Genomic DNA, 20,663 nt, shown 5'->3' on the forward strand with positions numbered 1-20,663 from the left:
AGAGATGTTCTTTAGCCCAGAAAAATAAATCTTAAAACACTTAACATCAACTTAGTCTTCACAAGGTTAACAGATCAGATAAAAACAGCCAAAACTACTAGAGGTGAATACAGCACGAAGTCGGCTTAAATAATTCCAGCCGCAGTTCTGGCTGGCTGTTTTATTGTGTGTGACTAATTCAGGACTCATCCCAGAGAAGCCACATTCTCCAGCTGCCCTACGGCTCTGCCGCCCACAGCACGCACCACGCACACTGAGCGCTGCCTGTGTGGGGTGCACCCTTTGTCTATAACCGCTTGGCTTACAGGGATAAAAACCGCCAAGAGGAAATTGGGCTTAAGCAATGGCTTTACCATAAGCCTAAGTATGGAAAGACATAGGAGTATTTTGTTTGGTTGGAGTTTCTATACTTATACCCAAAAGACCGTGACAGGGCCAGAGTTTGCTCAATATAGTTTATAATAGTGGGAATAAAAGCTTCACATGTTCATACCTGCCTGACCGCAACAGTGACAGCTGAGTCCTTCTGCAGGGAAAGTAGGGAAAGGCAGTGATAATTGCACCAACTACCAGAAATAGCATACATCCTATACTGACAAAATACTTTTGTTGTTTGTTATAGGCAGAACCTCTTGCTTCAGTTCCTGCTGCCCAGCTGTTTCTTGGCTGCCTATTTATGACAGTCAATGACTGTAGCTGCTAATTTGCAGATACTTATGTCCCAGCAATCCAAATTCTTTTTCAGATCCATTTTGCATCTATTTTACTCTTCCCTTCTCAATCTTGTCTCTTATAACTCCCACAACACAGTGTTCCTTTGGCCATTTATAAACGTGGGTCTGTCTCCCTTGCTGTGATTTTATAAATATTACATCATTGTCTTCTTATTTGTACCTCCTTGGCGTTTATGGTTTTTGATGCTTGCTCCAACTTCAGATCCTACTGAGAGCTGCAGATGATGAAATACATGTACCTCCACTATGTAAAAATTAATCCTAACTGATCAGGTTTTGCAATGAAACTAATTAGCTTGAAAATTCATTGTGAGATCTGCAACCTGTGAGCTGCTGTACGTCTGAGGACTGAGAAAAGTGTGTCTACATATTTTAAAATGTTTCTAAAATAAGATAGCGTTCCTTCTAAAGTGTTTTACCCGCTATACACTTCAATTTTCTTTAATATTAAACCCACTTCCACTAGGATGTTTCTGCCAACGTGTAAGACTGACCATGCATCTTACAGAGTGTATTCATTATTTACATAAAGCAGCGTCCCAAGTCAGCATTTTGAGGTGCCCAGTCAACTTGGAGCTACTGCTGTATGCTCCACATGGAATAACACTTCTCAAGCAGCATGCCAGCTCCTAGAGATAACACATCTGTAATCAGAGATAGAAAGACAAATGCAGATGCCACATCAAGCTGTGCTCTAGCTTGGCTCCATTTGATACTGCAGGCTAACTAAATGTCATAGTCAATGGCTCAAGTTAGTCTTCCCATCTTCCTACCAGACGACTTGTCTCCACCCTAATAAAGTGGTGTTTCATTACTACAGAAGATTGGGGTAGCAATTCATCTTTTCTTTTTATTTTTCTGCACCTATGGAGTTGTAATAGCAGGGAAATAATACCTAGCTCTGTTCTGAAGTCGCAGTGCTGTACCCTTGCAGCACTCCAAATTACATGTTACTTCAGCTCCAAAGCACCATTGCTTTTCCCTGCAGGTGTTTGCTAGTAGTTGTAATACACATATCCTATAGGACTGATATCATGTCTTACATCAGAAGCCTGACTATTGAACAACATCGGTGCACCATCTCTTTAGTTCTGTGGTGTCCGCAACACAATTTTCTTCATTGGTTTCATTGACAGACAGGTTCCTCGCTCCCAGCCAAAGATGTGCTGCCGTGCACAGCATGCCAACAGGAAGAAGGAGCTGTCCTCAGTGGAGAAAAATGGTAGGTCCCCTTACATAGCAACTGGACCTGCATTTGCTGACATCAGCAAGCATGTATTCCTCAACAGTAGTTTTGGGATGAGAAGAAGAGGACGGTCCTTCGGCTGGGAGGCTCACCCCTGCTAAGCTGCACACAGAAATGGAGAACTTGAGATATGGCAAATTCCTTCTGAGGGAAACACATCAGCCATTTGCTAAACAGAGCTGTCAAGCCAATACCAGACCTTCTCTCATAGCCAAAATCTGAGATACTGTGAAAAATTACTAAGGTTTACTCCACCTCGTATATCTATATATGCGTCCATGTGTGTAAAAATGCCAGAGCTAGGTATGCTAGCACTGCAGATTTGGAGGAGCCAAGCTGAAGGTGCCAGTCCATCCTACCAGCTGCAGGTGCAGGTGAGGTCAGAGCAGGTGTGTGCTGGCAGGAAGAGATGATGAGCTGTACAAACAGTATTTACAGAAAGCTTTTGATTTCCTCTATTACTGGAGAGTATCCTACGGAGAGAAACTGCTGGAGAATGGGAGGAGTCTACCTGCTAAAAATGAGGAAGGGAATTCAAGGGCACCAGCGAAGGAACGTGCATTAGTAGAAAAAATAAGGATATACTAGGTGAAAATGAATACCAAACAAACAGTGTCAGCCTGCAGGAAACAGAATCAGATATGGCAAGGCATGAAACCAGTTTCAACTGTCATGAGACGTAGGAGACAACTACAGAAGTTTGATAAAAGCAATAGAAATTAAAATACAACAAAGAAAACTGCAGACACTGAAAAACGCAGAAAGAGCCCATAAAAAGTAAATGCAGAAGTATGACAACAATAACTCCAATAGGTCTAAATAATGAGTGAAGAATGGTAGCATGCATGCTTGTTCAAAGCAGGGGGGGGGGGGGGGGGGGAAAGGTGGTTGAAATATATTTTAAATGTGTGGTGGGACCTGATGAAACTTCTAAGAGCCACCAGGCCCTAGCAGAAGCAACTTGAGATCACCAGTGATCATTGTCCTGCTCATGGAGAGAAGGAGCATTCGAGAAGACCAAGTGTCTGAGGAAAAGGGGTCAGTAAATTATAAGTCAAATGGTATAACTAATTACCAAAAAGCTCACTAGAATAACTTATTAAATAATCAGGGAACAGTCAGGGAACAAAGTACTTAAAAGTTCACCTAGCATGGACTTACCACAAACAAGTCATGTAAAATCAATCTGATTTCTCTATTTAACAGTCTTGGTGGATAACAGGGAAGCTAGGGAAGCTGTGAATGTGGTAAATTAAGGGTTGTTGGTATTATTATACTTTTTCTTTTGGGGGGGGGGGGGGGGGATGTTGAGTTGGTTTGGCTATTGACACAGTTTTACACGATACAAGAAACCTAAAAAATGGAATGTAAATATAACTGCTGTAAACACATACAGACCTGCAGCAAAAGCCCACTTCAAATTGTTGCTTGCTGCCTTTGCTGCTCAGCTGCTAGGGCTTTTTACTTGGGGCTGGTGTCTTCTGGACACATATCTAGTTAATGATTTTTCTATTAACTGTTTTGAAAACAAAGTGGGAAACACTCGGAATTAGAGGACTCTGCACTGCTGGGAAGGCTTTCACTCAAACATTATGAACCACGTTGGAAAGCTGTAAACAAGAGTCTATGTGGAGTAAGGAAAGCGATAAAATTCTTCTCTTTACACAATGTCAAAGAAAACATAGTATTCTCAGTGAAGGATTTCAGCTAAAACCGTAGCTCAAAAACTGCTGACTGGAACAGGCTGCATCATGCAAGACACGAGGAATCCCAGCACATAAGAGTCTGTTTGCACACACAGCACTGATTTCTGTAGACCCTCCCTGTGTTGGCGCAAGTTGAACCAACGTGAGTAGCAACTCCTTCAAAACCCTTTTGGATTCCCTTTTCTGCTTCTAAACAACTAGTAGAAACACACTGGGGCTTTTTGTAATACAGCATATAAAGGGTATTACAACTCTTGTGCCCAAATGAGCACAAGATGTGCTCATTGGACAAGATTTGGCACCACAGCCAAATGAGAGTGGCTCATATCACGTGCCAAGGACACAGACAAAGGGGAGGTTGTGCCCAGACTGTGCCTTCTCTCAGATCTGCTCCTCTTCAAGCAAGTAATGCAGCAGAGAAGGGCTGCACGGTATTTTTCCAGGAAGCAGAGAGCAGGGAGTTGCTGTGGGTTCCTGTGCTGCCCGCGTGGCCCAGGCTGCACCCAGCTGCCAGCCCAGTTGGTAAAGGTGCTGCAGGTCTTGGGAAAGCAGTCGGAGCAGATAAACATCCAGTTTCACTATCTCTAGTACACTGAGCAAAGATAAGGAGTCATTCACATACGGGTATTTGTTTGACCAGCCCGAATTTTATGGAGAGGGTATTATAGCAGGGTTAGAGTTTATCTGTCAGTCTAAACAAGCAACCTCTGCGAGGGCAGGAAATGGAAAGTGCCTGCGGGCGCCAGGCTCAGCGTCCTGGGCGCGATGGGGGAAGGCTGAATCCTACGCTCTCTGACCGCAAACCCAAAGTTCGCGCACTGGGCCCTTACAAGCATGACTACCCTTAGCAGACCACCGCAGCCCTCCTCCCGCACTTTCCAGTCCAAGCTGACGCCACCCGCCCCAACCACCGCCTCAAGGAGAGCCTCGCCCCAGGCGGGGGCGGGACGAGCCTCCCCAGCCAATGAGGAGCCAGCAGCCGAGCCGCGTGTCCAATAGCGGCTCGGCAGGGCTCCGCTCGGCGGGCTGCGGAGGAACGCCGGCTGCTCAGCCGAGGGCGGCTCCGCGTCGCGCTTCGCGATCGCCCCCCTCCCTTCCCGCCGCGCCGCTTTACGGCGCTCCGCCTTCCCATCCGACCTGAGCGCCGCTTCCGGCTCGGAGGCTTGCAGCGGGCGGGAGGCGGGGCCGCGGCGGCCAATGAGCGCGAGCAGCGCCGCGCTGACGGAGGGGGCGGTGGCGCGGGCGCTGCCGTAAAGCGGCCGGCGGCGCGAAGGAGACGTCTGTAGTGTGGGCTGCACGCGAGGCGGGCGCTGCCCGTCTGTTGCCGGGCCGCCATGGCGGGGGCGCTGGCCCGTAAGGCCGCGGACTATGTGCGCAGCAAGGAGTTCCGGGACTACCTGATGAGGTGAGTGACGGGAGGATGCCGACCGCCCTGGGGGTTTGACCTTGAGGCGGGCGGGTAGGAGCGGGGAGCCGCGAGCAGAGGGGCTGCGAGGCTCGGCGGGGCTCTCCTCATGACGTTAGGAAACCTTTCTCTGTGCCGCCTACGGCTGTTGCGGCTGCTGTTCGTTGTGCAAACCCGTGGGAGTGCACCTGCTACTGTGAGGAACGGCCCTGGTTGGGGCAGGTGGGGTGGGCCTGCGTGGGAGAGAGCTCTGTGGCGAGCAGCATGCCTGCAGCATAGGGCTCTGTGCGAGGTCGGGAATAATGCAAAAGCAGTGACCCAAATGCAAGAAGATCAAGAACACCTTCACAGCAAGATGGCAGTCAGAGCAGGCCTCAGCAGGGATTCCTTCTGGAAGTTCTGAGGGTGTCTTGTAAACTCAGTGGATGCTTTATGACATTAACACTTCGTTGTTGTGCTGGCATTCGTTTGGAGCATGTATATTGTGGTAATAAAGGGAAGCAACCAGCTTCTGGAATAATTAATTGCTCCCTAACACCACCAAGGTTATCTGCTGAAGTGTCACTTTCCTTATCAAAGACTTAAAGGCAGCTGGAAAAAAGAAAAAAAAAACAGTTATTTCATCCTGGTTCTGGTCTTGAAGTAAACAAAGTATAAAGAAAGCACACACAGGATTCTTGCTTTGTGGCCTGGGTTCTGTCTTTTGTCCTTTTGTTACTGGGTGTGCCACGAAGCCAGCTGAACCACTCAGGGCAGTCTTTCAGCCTTGTTCCTGCCCTAGGAAAGCAGTACAGGCTCTTGGTTGTACTTCATACAGTGCACAGAGTTTAGCTAACTGTCAATAAAAGGCTGCAGTCTTCTGCTGTAGCAGAAACACAGTGTGTCTACTTAAGAGCTGTATCCCAGTATGTTCCTTCCTGAAAGCTCTTGTTTTGCTAGGCGGGAGGGCTCTGCATCTTGCACAAAACTCCTTTCTTGCCCTGCTCTTAGGGCAAGAGTTTCCTCAAAGCTATGAGTCTGTGCTGTCTGCTCTAGAAATCAGTATCTAATCACTTCAGTAATTACAGTGAGGCTTTAAAGTGTGTAATTTCTTTGTGAGAAACAATGACTGGAGATCCTGCTTGCAACACTTAGGTTGTACATCTTCATGCTTGACCTTTGATAGAATAACCACAGTTGCCCAAAGCAGTGGAATGGATTATGTAGTGAGTTGTGAGCTGTTATGTCTTAGTGAAGTCGGTCCTTGCAGAGGTCCATCAGGATGAGTAGCTTCAGTTTCAGCTTAGTAACTCAGAATCATGAAAGCTGGTGTAATGAACACATACTGCTTTTCTCAGGTGGCTATGTCTGGCATTACATCTTGAGCTAGCTTCTGGATCTTGCACAAAGAAAAGATAAATTGCTTTTAAAACTGTCAGAAATAATTAAATGTTCTGCCAGTTTCACTTCTGGCTTTTCTGAAGTGGTGTTTAATAGGGATTTGAATGGCTGTAAATCATGTAAATATAGATTTGCCCTAATAATGTCTTGAGGTTTTAAAGTAAACGTGGTGAGGATGTAAGCTCTAGGTACAGCTTCTTTTCCTCCTCCTTGTAAAATACAGCAGCAGTGTTAGCTTAAAACAAGCTGATTGGCATATCAAGGTTTGACATTTTTAGTACAGAATGCTCTCTTTGTCACAGGATTGGATGTAATTGTTGGAAACTACAGATTTGGAGTGGTATCTCTTCAGGAGCAGATGTATGCAGTTGAACTGTATCTGAAATAAGGGTACTACAGTAGAGCAAAGCAGAGCTTTGGGGCTGGGTGCCTGCTTCTGGAGAAGCTGCATGACCTTGTTCTGCCCTCTTCTGGGAACATAAAAGCTGTTCCAGTGTCGCGTGAGCATGGGGATGGCTGTAAGACCTTAGAACTGTTAGCAGCTGGCAGCATGGTTCTATTTTAGGCTTCTGCATGCATGTGAACAACTTGCACCTTAAAAAAGAAGGTTGGGTTCCGTTAGCACAAAAACATTGCACTAAGAGACTTGTTTGAATTTGTTTTTTTTTTTAAGGTTTTTCCCCCCCAAAAAAGTGTACTTGGCCTTTGAATATCACTCGATCATTGCTACAGTGAATAAGAGAAGTAGAACAAGTGGTTAGGTTAGTCAAGGATGTAGTAACAATACATCTGGACTCAGACTGCTGCTTGTAACAAAGATCCAGCCTGATCTCTGAAGTAAGCCTGACTGTCTACTTAGTATCACCATTTGGTAGGTGATCGTGGAAACCACTATGATGGGAATGACTGATAGTAGTATAGATCAGTGTTAATAGTTCTGGTAATTACATGATTGCTTAAATGAAACCCAGACATTCCTGGTGTGTACATGGCATGTTAGATCACTGAATGTTATAGCTCATCTTTAATACAGCCATGGTTGGCGTGAGCTTAGTGACAGCAAGAGCTCTGGCAATGTTTAGTTTGATCTACTTAAGTATAGGCATATGGAGAATTCATTGACTTCAAAGCTTTTACAGAGTAGCTATAGAAGTTTAGCTTTGTTCTAGACAAATCTTGAAGGCTTTTGACATCTGTTTTAAACTAGCTTAGGGTGGGATTTTGGATGCTTTGAAGCCTGCAGGGCAGGAAGGACTTTCCATGGACCATAATGAGGTTTTTGTTTAGCAAGGTAAATGACACTTCAGCAGTAAACATTTCTCATTGTAACAGCTCTTGAAGGAAATAGACAGTTAAATTAACTGAGGTTGTTGCCAAGATAGTTTACTGACTTATACTTGTCTTTCATTTCTTGTGAGCATCAATCATATATGAATTATGAAAGAAACTAATATATATATTTTTCTTTTTGTCTCCCATTTGCTTCTTTGAATGGCAAACAATGATGGCCTACTTCAACAGCACGGTAAGGAGCGGGGAAGGGACTTTGTTTCATTTTCTTGCATGAGTTCAGTAACTTGTAAACTTTTTCTGCCTCAGCACTGTTAATGAAGTTGCCTGCATGTGAAAAGCACCAGGAGTGGTGTATTAATAATCTTAATTGCAGATCTGGGCTTTATGTGACTGAACATCAGCTCCTTCAGACTGTCTCACAGTAATCACTAGAAAATCAAAGGGGCTTTACCTTTTCCCCTTTTCTTCACTAAGGAGATCTAATTTATCTCGAGCCACTCTTCTATATAGCAGAAACACTGGTAGTGTAGTAGCAACTGAATTACCTTGGTTGACTTAATTTTTTTAATCAGCTTTACTGAGACAATATAGTACCATACAACTCTATTTGCAGAGTTTTCTTTAACCTTTCAGTTTGCTCCTGAAACTGTAAGTTGATATCTTAGACCTGTTATGCTCTGAATCAAACAGTAGAGGTGGCTCTTAATAGTAATAATCATAATGTTATGGGAAACTTGCTCATCTCTGTAGACCAAAGACAAACAGGATAGGTGTACTTTAATTATTGTTTGTGAAAGCATAAAAAGGTTGCTTGCCTGCAGGCACTTAAAATTGGATAACCATCTCAAGTCAAAAGGCTTCACACCTACTTCCCTGGTCAGCAGGAGAAAGTTATTGCTGTGGCACCTCAGGTTGATGGTTCTTCAGTTGCAGTTCTGCAGTAACTGGAGCTGGAGGTGGTCTGCAGTATATCATCTGTGTTGTAATAGCAATTGCTCAAAAACATGAAGTTGACCCTAACTGCCTTTCAAACCGAAAGTCAGCAGTAATCATAGAATGGCCTGGGCTGAAAAGGACTACAGTGATCATCTAGTTTCAACCCCCCCCCTGCCATGGGCAGGGTTGCCAACCACTAGACCAGGCTGCCCAGAGCCACATCCAGCCTGGCCTTGAATGCCTGCAAGGATGGGGCGTCCACAACCTCTTTGGGCAACCTGTTCCAGTGTGTCACCACCCTCTGGGTGAAAACAGTGGCAGGGTTAGGGCCTTGAAGGCCTGTTTTCTGAAACTGAAATTGCCATTTCAGGGGTCTTATTTAAACAGTAGAGGTCACAAATGTGTACTACCTCACCTTTTGTGCTTTGATTTGGTGTCATAATGTGGACACGTTGGTCTTAGACTATCTTACTGTGCAAATCGTGACTGTGATTAAAGACCTGTTATTGGGCCACTTGCAGTCCTTTAAATAGTTTCATTCAAGAATTGGAAGAAAGTATCCTACATACTGCTGACATTTTTACTGTAAATGCTCTTTTTCTGTTGCAGCAAATACTTTGTGCATGAGTTACAGATACATTTCTTTACACTATCTAAACATACCTGTGAAGTATAGATACTATGTAACCATGCAGTTTTTCTCAGCTGTGCCATTTTCCCACTTGAGAGGCTTTGACTGTTAAAGGTGTTAATTTTTTGTATCAGCAGAAATACAGTAAAGATAAATGCATTTGTTGCATCCCTTGAATACTCCTTTAAATCTGAATTTGAGCCAACACAGTCTGTAGACACAGAAATATTACACTTTTTTGCATATTGCACAAAGGTCAAACTATGAAAACTGTGTATAATGTAACATTACATTTTTTTCTAGTTAAGTTACTAATATTGCAACCTAAATTTGCAGGAAACACATAATTAGACTTTAATTGAAAGCCATAACGTTACAAGCTGATACTCAGACTGGCGAAATGTTTCTTGCAACTGAAATTTCAAGATCAACTTGAATGTCCCCTGACAGTTCCAAAGTATTAGAGTATCTCCAGTATCCCCATTAGGGGAAGAGACAAACGCATGAGCTTAATTGGTATCTGCAAAGCTTTTTTCTTTCCTTCTTCTACAGCACTTTTGGGGGCCAGTAGCCAACTGGGGACTTCCTGTTGCTGCTATTAATGACATGAAGAAATCTCCAGAAATCATTAGTGGCCGAATGACATTTGGTAAGTACTGAGTCAAGCATCTTCTCAATGAACTAACTATAGAACACGAACTCTTCACTTAAAGCAGTGTGGTATTAATAATTTCTTATTAACTGATGATCAGAACAGATGCAGATATTAAAAATCTGGCAACATAACCTTGGAAGCCACACATGCTGAGTTACTGAAGAGTTGCAAAGGTCTTTCACAGAGCTTTTCAGTAACTTCTTTTTTTTTGTGCAGAGTCCTGGTGCATAGTTTTGGTCACCAAACTGAAGTATTGTTTTGGTATCCTCCACTACTGCGTGCAGTAGTTAAGAGTGCATCTTTCCCAGTGTTATTCTTTGCATCAAGGATACATATACAGTGTGATTGGTGTGAGACTTAAATATGACCAGTGACATTGAAGAAACAGTAGTGCTTGGTCTGTGGGATGCTAAAAAACACCTGATGTAGACTAATTCCTTCCAAGCAGTTGCCTGAATGTCAGGAGGCTATTATGGCTTTTAAAATGAAGTTCTTACATCACATTTAAATACATAAGCAACAATTGTTCTGCTTTTTTTTTGCATGTATATAGCCTTTGCCTATGTCTCTGTGTATTTGAAGTTTTTCTGTAGTTTCATAAAACAGGTAACTTAAGTTACTAAGCAGGTTCTTCAATACTAGTGTAATTGCAGTTGGACTGATTAAGGAATTAACAAGTTAATTCCAAGTAATTCTTCTCCCCCAAGCAAGATACCATTGGGTTAAGGAAATCTATAGCCCCATCTATACTAGATTCTTCTTAGAGTAATTCAATCTATTAATCTACTACCCTGGAGATGAAAGACCAGTTTAAATATTGTCTCCAGCATAGTGATAGTGTTTTGCAAATAACTTTTGGTGGCAGATACTCAGCTCGGTGAAGTTCAGACATTTAAGACAGAAACAGAGCACACAGTAGTTCTGCCCTAGCTGCTTTAGTTCCTGCCACAAAAAACCCTCGTTTATACTTTAATTGCTGTAGAGCTTGAAGCTCATCAGCAAACCTAGTATTTTAAAAATAAAATCTTTCTTGATATTTATTTGTAGATATTTGACAAAAAAGCAAATATTTGCAGGTTTTGCTTTTCTTATTACCCTATTTTTTAAAAAAAAAAAATCAGGATAAAGTTTGGAGAGTGGTGGATGTTTTATTAATGCCTTTTTTAGTTACAGCTACTTATTCCTGCTCCTGTATTTGATCTAATTTATAGCTGAACAGAAGTTTATAAATACAAAGTAGTTACTAGACTGCCCTTAAACTAAAAGGTTTTCTATGTGTAGAGTCAGACATCAAATTACTGGACTCAAAAGCTTGAAGTGATTCCACATGCTAAATGCAAGTAACTCAGTGTGGTCTAGTAATGAGCTAGACCTGAATAAGTCTAATTCAGTTTCCTTATGAAAGGTGTTGCTTATGGTTCGTTAAGCTGTTAATGGATCTCTTAAGTTCTTGCATAATATAAAAAGTATTTGGTAGCAAATTCCATTTTTTTACTTGTTCTTGTACTCTACAATTGATAACTTGGATAATTGAACTGCTATTTTATAATCTGAACTCATTAGTAGTTCTCCAATTAAAAGGTCACAGGACTATTAATAGTTCAGTGTGTGCTACTTGCAGTGTTGAAATGTGTGATGGTATTAGCATCTGGTTGTGTTTACTGCCCTTCTTAGGGTAGTTTTTACAAGTATGCCTGGGGTGGTATGTGTACAAATTTCTGTCATCTTCTAGGTTCTGAACCTGGGCAAAAAAAGCTGTTTAGTTTGAGAATTTTCCTGATGTTTTTTTTTAATTCTTTCTAAGCCTATTGGAAAGCTAAAGCATGAACTCTGCAAAACTGATGACTTAATAGGTTGTAATTTCATGTATTTAAATGCAATTATAGCGGGAGGGTGAATTGAGATGTTTCTTGCCTTCCTGGGAAGCAGGTAAGAAACCTTTGTGCTTCTGAATGATCATAATTTCTTGTGGCTGGGAGCATCCTTCTCTTAAAGGAACTGTAAGAGCTTTTCCAGTAACAACTATATGCAAAGTAAGTAGTTCTTTAAAATAGTGTCCTAGAAATTTATCAAGTTATTTGTTGTCATGTCTCATTGGTATTAACAGGACTCCTTTTAATCTCTAGCTGAGATAGTTTAAGTCATAACCTTAAAAAGTTTCAGTTATACCACAGCAATATGAAGGTTTTTTGTGGATGACTCCAGCCCCACATCTTCTTGTATAGTAAAACTAGCACTTGTCCACTTTAAGGATCCAATGCAGAAAAATGCATAAGCTTGTAACACAACTGGAAAACTCAAATGCCAGTGAGAAGCATTCTGTGTATTGTTACATTTTGCTGGTGTGAAAATAATTTCTTAACAAAATGCAAGTACGTAAAATAATCCACTGATATCTATTATATTTTTGCAGCACTGTGTTGTTACTCCTTGACTTTCATGAGATTTGCCTACAAAGTGCAGCCAAGAAACTGGCTTCTCTTTGCATGCCACTTGACTAATGAAGTTGCACAACTTATTCAAGGAGGGCGACTGATCAAATACAGGCAAGTTCTGCTCTAACAATGGGAAGCCATAAAATGATGGTACTGAGGATGCTCCTTCACTGGCTTTTACTTGTGGTGCAAGCCCCCGCATAACTTCTGGGCTTGTTAATAGGCTTGCAGAAGATAATAAAGAAAAACAAGCTTGTTGTCACAGGTTGAAATGTGACTTGTCTTGCATGTCCTGTGAGCTTTGGAGGGGGTCCACATAGAAAAGGCTCATGGATGGTCATGGATGCAGACAAGGCTTTCAGCAGCTGCTGGTGTCTTTGATTTTTTTTTTGCTTAATGTATTATGTTGATTAGTCCATATGTGTATTTCAGTGACTACTGAGACCAAAACATTCATAAAATGGTGGAGGGGTTGTATGTCTCAAAGATGAAAAGAAACTAAGCTGACCATTCTTGTATGTATGGGGTAGATCTGAGATTTAATATTATGTATTTGTGGAGCAGACCGCAGTTCTCGCACCTTCATTATATTGTTAGTAATACAGACACAACCCCAAACAATCCTGGTGAATCAGAGCTATGGTTTTTTCTCTTTTAAGAAATGCATCCGATGAGATAAAGTCTCCTGATCTGTAAATTAAAGAAGACTTAGGGAAGTTGCTACTGGATCTGCCTTTGTAGAAATAACCAGCTAGGTGTCTGACATTCCTGAAGTTCTACTGTGCATCCAGATTTTTGCTAACTATTGAAGTTCAGTATTCCCTCTTTAAAAAAAGCCTTGTTCTTCTCCTGGCAGGTTGGAGAAAAAGAACTAAATATTTAACTTGAACTAAGCCAAGGAATATGTTCATCCTGAATTACAACCAAGGAAGATCTGCCATCTACAGTTGCTGTGACAAAGACGATGGGGATAAAACAAAAGCACCTGCTGTGAATGACCCCATCAACAATACTTCTAATTTTTATCTTGCCTTTTTAAAAGTACTATACAGCAATGGGAAACACTTCATCTAATGTTTTGTTGCCTTATTTGGCCTTAGTAACTACCCTTCTAACAGAGCTTGTTATTCAAACAACCAGCACTATTTGAAAACCAATTTCTTATTATGAAAATAAAATAGCTTGTGATGACTTCACAAACTTGTTTTCAAATTAACCTGAATAGAGGTCAGTAAAACAGAACTGTAGGTGGTATTGTTCTATACATTAACATATTCTTAAAAGCCATTTAACTTGGGTGCGTTCATTCCTAGTTTCTTTTTTAACTTGAGCAGTGGCTTGCTAATCTACAAGAACAAACGTGTAGACATGCAGGCTGGAAGCAGCCAGCTTTCCCTCTTCTCTTACTGCATGCCTTGTCTCAGTAAAGAGACATAACAGTAATGTAATTTTTTTAAGTCGCACATTACTTAATAAAGATGGTGAGAAGCAAAAGCATAGCACTGAATGAAGGAAGGCAACAAAGTCGGATACTATTTTTCAGGTAATTCTCATTTGTTTTCCTACTGCTTGAGTTGTTCTAGATGTATGTAATCTTTATTCAGGCAAAAACTTACTTAACTTGTTTGGAGTCTGGGATGTGAAGGACACAAGGTGCCTTTCATTAGTTTTTTTTTGATGTTGAAGAGTGATTTTCATGCATGACCTGCCTGAAAGTTACATCGTTGTTAAAGATGTAGATGACAAAGAATGTTTGTGATGGATTTTATTTAGGTGCAGTGTTTTGAACAATAAAACATATTCCAAATGGCAATAAACATCTCAAAAATCGTGAAAAGTTCTGTTTATCATACTGTGAAATCAGATCCTAAAATGAAATTTTAAGAGGGAGAGTCTGTTCCTGTGATGGCACAGAGCAAAAACAGACTAGAAAAATAAATGGCATTATCCATTGCGTGTAGTGAGTCAAGGCAAATGACTCCTCTGCATCCTATTACCTAAAACTTCCTTTTTCCCTAGGAGAAAGGAGGTGAGGATTTGACTGAGTACTCCAGTTACAGTGGACAGTGAGTTTATACTGTTTACTTGGCTGTGTAACAAGCAACATGTCTTCTGGTTATCTATACTGTAATAATGGTGGCTAGTACTAAAGGACTTGCCAGCTGTAGTAGGCTAAAAGGCTTGAATTCTAGGCTAATATTGTGTTGTTCCTAATAGCATAATAGCTGAACAATGTGGCAGGTATACAATAAAGAGTCAAATAGGGCATGCCCTGCTGCATGAGTAAAGCAAACACTGTCAACTTGCTAAAGCTACTTGCTTCTTTGAGAAGTTAGTTCATTAAGCTTCCCCTCCAGTACTGTTGCATGGTCACAGAAGGTATTGCCTATTCCTTGTTTCTTCATCATAGAGGAGAAATGTTAAACTTCTAGATAAGAGTAGTGAGATAAATGCAGGCAAGGCTTGTCTTAACACTTAATAGTTTGCATGCACTTGTTTATGGGGAGAGAGATTACTTACAGATGCAACTGAAGTTCATAGGTGAGTTATAGTGGCTTTGGCTCTTAGGTGAAGTTTGCAGTAAATAAAAAAAAAATCAAATTCTTACCAGTCATCTAGTGCTTTGATTGCTTTTCATTAGCTCCCAATAACTTCATTAAATAGGGAATAACATTTACAGGAGTATCTCCTTCCATTGTCCTAGTGTGTAGCAGTCTGCACTGTATCTTCTCATGTGTTTCCTTCTACTTTTTCCTTTCATCTCTCTATAGCCATTCACTAGGGCAAGGCTTAAGTTCTTTCCTACTGGAGTTGTACAGGGGTGAATAGCAGGTGCCCAGGTCCTGTAGCATGAAATACTGAAACGCGTTGGTCTTTGAGCATTTTGAGGATGGTATTTTGGAGTAACCTGAAATAAGCACATTCTAGAGGAACTGGAGGTCTTCACATTATGAAATCTGTATGAAATCTGGCTAACTTTAATGGAGATAATGGCTTCCCTTTTCTCACTCAGGTTGTGTTGAATAAAATTGGGGGACTACTCCAGTTTAACTGATTAACAGTAATCCAAAGCATGTGCTCAGTATTTGCATTACAGGGCTTATCACTACATGCTGTTATTTTGGAACAGCTATTTGGTTTTAATTTCACAGCTTGCCTTAATCCCACTAACTTTTCAGCAGTGAGATACCTCCTTCACTGGAAACCTGTTTCACAATCATTCTAAACCCTTCCCTGAGTCTACTGTTCCTACTTCATGGTTGCATTACCAGGAACCACATAGCCTTTCCTCTCTTGCTGCAGCCTCAGTTGCTGCTTTCCTTCATGTGATCAGACAAGAAGGAATTTGTCACCTTTCTGAGTAAGTTCTGCCAGACTTCTGCTGAGGAATATAGCACCTTGGGGAATTGGGGTGGGTGGCAGCCCCTGTGATACTCTCAGTCTCTGTTGTACCCTCCTGCCCCTCAAGACTGAGGTTGATCTCTTGACCCTCTTCTAGAGGAGACTGAAACTAATTGTTTGCTGTAGCATTAAAACAGCTTGTGATTTCTTCTGCTGTTGTGAGATTAAGTATCCTTGCCCTGGAAGCTTGCTGATTTAGAGTTCAATTGTGGAGGTCATTTGATAGCATAGTAATAAATTATCAAAAAAAAAAAAAAGCAATAACCATAATTTTGGGGCTGGAAGAGAAGGCACTACCTTCAAGATTTCTTTAATTAGGGTAGTGAGAGTTACCTGCAGTGGTTCAACTTCCCACAAATGCCATGTGCTATATATTCATTTTGGTTACTGCTACTGTATTCACTACATTCTTTTTTTTATTTTGCTTCTCTGGTTGCTATATGAGTGAGTTCTCCCTGCTCTGAAAACAGCAGAAAACATTATTTACTGAGACTGCTGCCAATATAGTTCTCTAAGAAAACACATTCCTAATATAATGTAGTTCCTTATAGCATTGTGGGTTATCTTTTGTTCTCTGTACAAAGCACAATGGTGACATCTGAGCAAGGACAGCAGCATAGAGAACTGGGGGGGAAAGAGATGAAAAAGCCTCAGCCATGTTACAGACAGAGGGAAGGCAACAAGGAAGAGTGAGTTAACTCCTTGGGGCTGAGAGAGACTTTGGAGTAGAAGTGTTTAGAAAATGCAGTGCTGGATTAGGACAGAGAAGCCTTCTAACTACTCCAGTGCTTTCCTTGAGCTTTCTCCATGGATGTCAATATAAACTGTAGTGTGGTCTAATACATAAGGCATCAAATGTATTTAGTTTAATTATGTGTGTTTCTGGTGTAGACAAGCCTGTTTAATGCTGGCACAGCTGCAGGCACATTGAAATTGAAGGGAGTGAAGAACAGCAGGAATAAAAAGATGAAATAGTGAATAGCGGCAGTGATACGTTCAAAGGTTGGCTTAGCACAAAGCCATTATGAGTACAACTGTTTCTTTATGGGAAGAGGATGGGCTACCAACAATATAAAGCAGTGATAGTGAAAGCTTCTTGTGAGATACATATCTCACAAGACACTTTGGTCCCATGTGCTTTTGGGGAAGAAAAATGCTCGCTAGCTAACAATGCATCTGCAGTTCTGCTTTCATCTTAAACAGAGGCTAAAAAGTTTGTTGTGATTGAATAAGACACGGCTGCAAATTTCCCTATCTTTGTAAAGTGCAATGAAAGTTGACACAATTTCTTTAGTAAATAAATCATGAAAGAATACTTCTCTCCACCCAATCCTTTACTCTGTTTGCCATTCCAATAGCAGCCAGTGCATGCATTTTGCCCCTGTGGTAACCACTTACAAAAAAAACAATGTCCATAAGATCAACCCAACAGCAGAGTGCAGAAAGATGGGCTGCCTGGATAGCTCATTCTTAAGTGTCATCACCAAGGCTCTATTCCTTCAGGGTCATCACTGTACCCTTATCATATGACCTAACCCTGGCCATGGTATCACTATTTTCTTATCCTACTTTTTCTCTGCCCTCTTCCTTCCCTTTTTAACAGCAGATTTCAAGTAACTATGGCAACAAGCCTAAGAACTTTCAGCCTATTCATTAGTATGAAATCTGGGTTATGTCATTTGCATAAGTGAAACAGTTATAAGTGGATAACTGCCCCAAACTCAGCCTCAGTGCAGGTAAAAGCAATGCTGATTATAGCAGCACTGGCAAGCATTTATGTGATGGCTCTTCTTGGCCTGCTGTGAAGAAATGTATAAAGGCACAAAGCAAACCATTTATGATTTTGAAAAATGTTAATACTTTTGAACTAATTTAACTCATAAATGATCTGAGGCATGATCGCACTGTAACTTGTTTTAGTTGGTTGATACACAGGGTGGTTGGAATAGACTCACATCATGCTTGTTGTCCTTGGAGTTGCATTAACTGAAGATTGCCTTCTTAGAGGTGCTGAGGTAAACAAGTCTGGTATCCTTGCTCATCCTTCCTAGGAGACATGTGGTGGTGTGAAATCTTAAAGCTTTTTCCTGGAAGGACAAGACATTAACCTTCTCTAACCGGTCCCTCTTCAGTCTGCCTGGATCCAAGATCATGGCTTAAGCACAGAAAGATCTTTAGATTTTAACATGTAGTAATGCTAAGGGAAAAGACAAATTGTCTCAAACATTCTTCCCTTGTACATTCAGGAAGGCCATGTCTCCTTGTCCCTGAGATCCCAATGCAATTATTCTGTTTGTTCATGGGGCAATCATATGAGGCAACAATTACAAACATTTCTGTACACGCTTCATGTTATGGGTCACCTGGAAGCACAGTACGAAACCAACAAGGTGATCAGTAACCTAATGCTTTGTGTTTTTGTACCATAACTTGGTAAACATTAGCATCAGCTCTCAGCCAAGTTATTGTTAGGAAGAGGAACAGGTTCAAAGGCTCAAAGATCTGGCAAGGTACCCACTGTTGTATCAATTAACCAAACCTCTGTGATACCTGACCCAAGTATATGATGCCACAGAGAAAGATGAACTCACAGGGCTGTTCATTATGTCCTTGCACTGGTTGCATTAGCTATGATGAGCCAATGAGCCTTTCCCTGCAAAGCCTTCCAGTAACTCACAAGAACTACAAACACACCTGGCTACTGTGCCAACCACTTTGGGAAACAGCTGTTATTTCTGCAGTTGCTTTTCTAGACCTCAGCTCCCCACATCGGAGGGCTGTGAAGGCGTTCAGTGTCTGTCACTAATGAAGTGATGACCGGATCTGGAAAGGTTTGAGTCACAGCAGAGGCAATTACTATGAAGCTGTATGAAGCCACTGAGTGCATGCTCTGCTAGATAGGTCTGTGACTCTGGGAGAAGTGCAGGAAGTGACAGGCAGAAGCAGTGGGTTTCCTGAACTGAGGCGCAAAAAAGTAGAAGCATTTTCTAGCTTTCGCTTCATTGCTTCTTGTTTTTGGATCACCATTACCTGTCACTGTTAAAATAGCTGCTTAGGTTAGAACTGCCCCTAAAATGTCTAGTCTGAAATGACTGTAGTAATCCAGAAGATTGCCCTATTTTTTTTTTTCCTTGGGCTATATCTATTTAAATCTAATAAGGGAAATGAAAATTAAAGCCTTGAAGGTAAAAGCTGTGATTTCGACAACCCATGACAACAACTGTACTTTGGAGGCAGCACAGGCAACGTGCCTCAAATATGAAGGTCTTGACCCGGTCATCAGTTGATAGTGATAGGACAAGGGGGAATGATGTTAAACTAAGATGGGAGGTTTAGGTTAGATATTAGGAGTAATTTTTTTCACCCAGAGGGTGGTGACACACTGGAAAAGGTTTTCCAGAGAGGTTGTGGATGCCCCATCCCTGGAGGCATTCAAAGCCAGGCTGGATGTGGCTCCGGGCAGCCTGGTCTAATGGTTGGCGACCCCACCCATGGTAGGGGGGCTGAAACTAGATGATCTTTGAGGTCCTTTTCAACTCAGGTGATTCTATGATTCTGTGATCTAATGCTTGTTTGAACACCTTTGAGCCCTGGCTTGCCGTAGAGCAGAGTTCAGAGAAGAGCATGCTCTTTGGCGTCATGCCAGATCCCCATACCCAGGCTGGCCAGAAGACTTTTGGGAAGACACCACTGCAGACACCTCTCTGGCTTGCTCCCCACCACAGCCCACATCAGGAATTCCTGGTATAAGCATTATAATGTCCAACTTGAATTAAAAGGCTCAGCCTTGCTATGAGGAGAGAACAAGCTGGAGAAGAGATGTGTGAGGCTTGTGGCATTAATTTCAGCTACAGAGAAGTGACATACATCACTGGGGAACTGTGGCACGTAGCAGATCTAAGGCAGAAAACAAAAGCACAGAGCTGCCACAAGTGCTATGGCCTCAGCCTTGGTTAACTGCATGTATTATACCACGATTCAGTCTCCCACATTTTCTGCACCTTGCTACACAGCCCTTTCCCCTCCCTAGACAGAGTGGATTAGAGGCTGATGGCATAGTAATGATGGTGCATCTAAAAATACTCTGGAAGACATCAGCAGGTCACAGGGGCACACTGGAAATTCAAAGCAGGTGGCAGCCAGCACGGTCATCGCTCAGGAAAACACTCACTGCTGCTTCTGGCTCCCTTCACACACTGCCATGCATGAAAGGTGTGTGGTAGCTCTCCCCCCAGCCACGTTGCTGGTCCTGCTCCTGTGACTTTCCCTGGCCATGCACAACTTCCCCAAAGAACACGGTTGAGCAGTCAGCTGAGCAGCCACTTGCGTTCACAGGGCTGGGTCTCGGTGGGAAGGCTCTGAGGTATGCAAATGCTTGCATGGTTTTGATTTTAGAGACGAGCCGAAATATTTCAGCAGTGGGGAGTGGGAAGGTGAGGATGAGACTGTCATGCTCTGACATGTTTGTTGTCGTGCCACAGCTTCTAGAAGAACCACAAGCCCACAGCGTTTTGGTGCACTGTGGAAAAGAATAAAGGTAAACTGCGGGTAATTTTTACCCACAGGTTGTGGGTGGTGAGGGGCTAAAGGAATAGCAGATCCTGCTGGGAAGCATTGATCTGCAGAGCTGCCAGCAAGCCATGCTCCCATACTGGCAGCATGGGGACAGCTGCAGATGAGGTCACCAAGGACCTCCCCTCACTGCCTCCTGCTCATGTCCATGGCACTATCTAAGAGCCTCACTGAGAGGCCTCTACTTGCAAAACGCATAAGGAGAACAGGTTGCCCAAGGAGGCTGTGGATGCCCCATCCCTGGAGGCATTCAAGGCCAGGCTGGATG

General features: G+C 42.3%; 1 protein-coding gene across 1 annotated transcript; it reads left to right on the forward strand.

Annotated features, from left to right (window-relative positions):
• Positions 1 to 4,948: 4,948 nt before the first annotated feature.
• Positions 4,949 to 15,031, forward strand: MPC1L (mitochondrial pyruvate carrier 1-like). Its single transcript, NM_001031524.1, is given in 5 exon segments — positions 4,949 to 5,091; positions 7,993 to 7,996; positions 9,884 to 9,980; positions 12,400 to 12,532; positions 13,278 to 15,031. Coding segments are annotated over 5 exon segments (324 nt in total). The 5' UTR covers positions 4,949 to 5,020; the 3' UTR covers positions 13,297 to 15,031.
• The last annotated feature ends 5,632 nt before the right edge of the window (positions 15,032 to 20,663 follow it).

Source organism: Gallus gallus, chromosome 3 (genome assembly GCF_016699485.2).
Source record: "Gallus gallus isolate bGalGal1 chromosome 3, bGalGal1.mat.broiler.GRCg7b, whole genome shotgun sequence".
Lineage (NCBI taxonomy): Eukaryota > Metazoa > Chordata > Aves > Galliformes > Phasianidae > Gallus > Gallus gallus.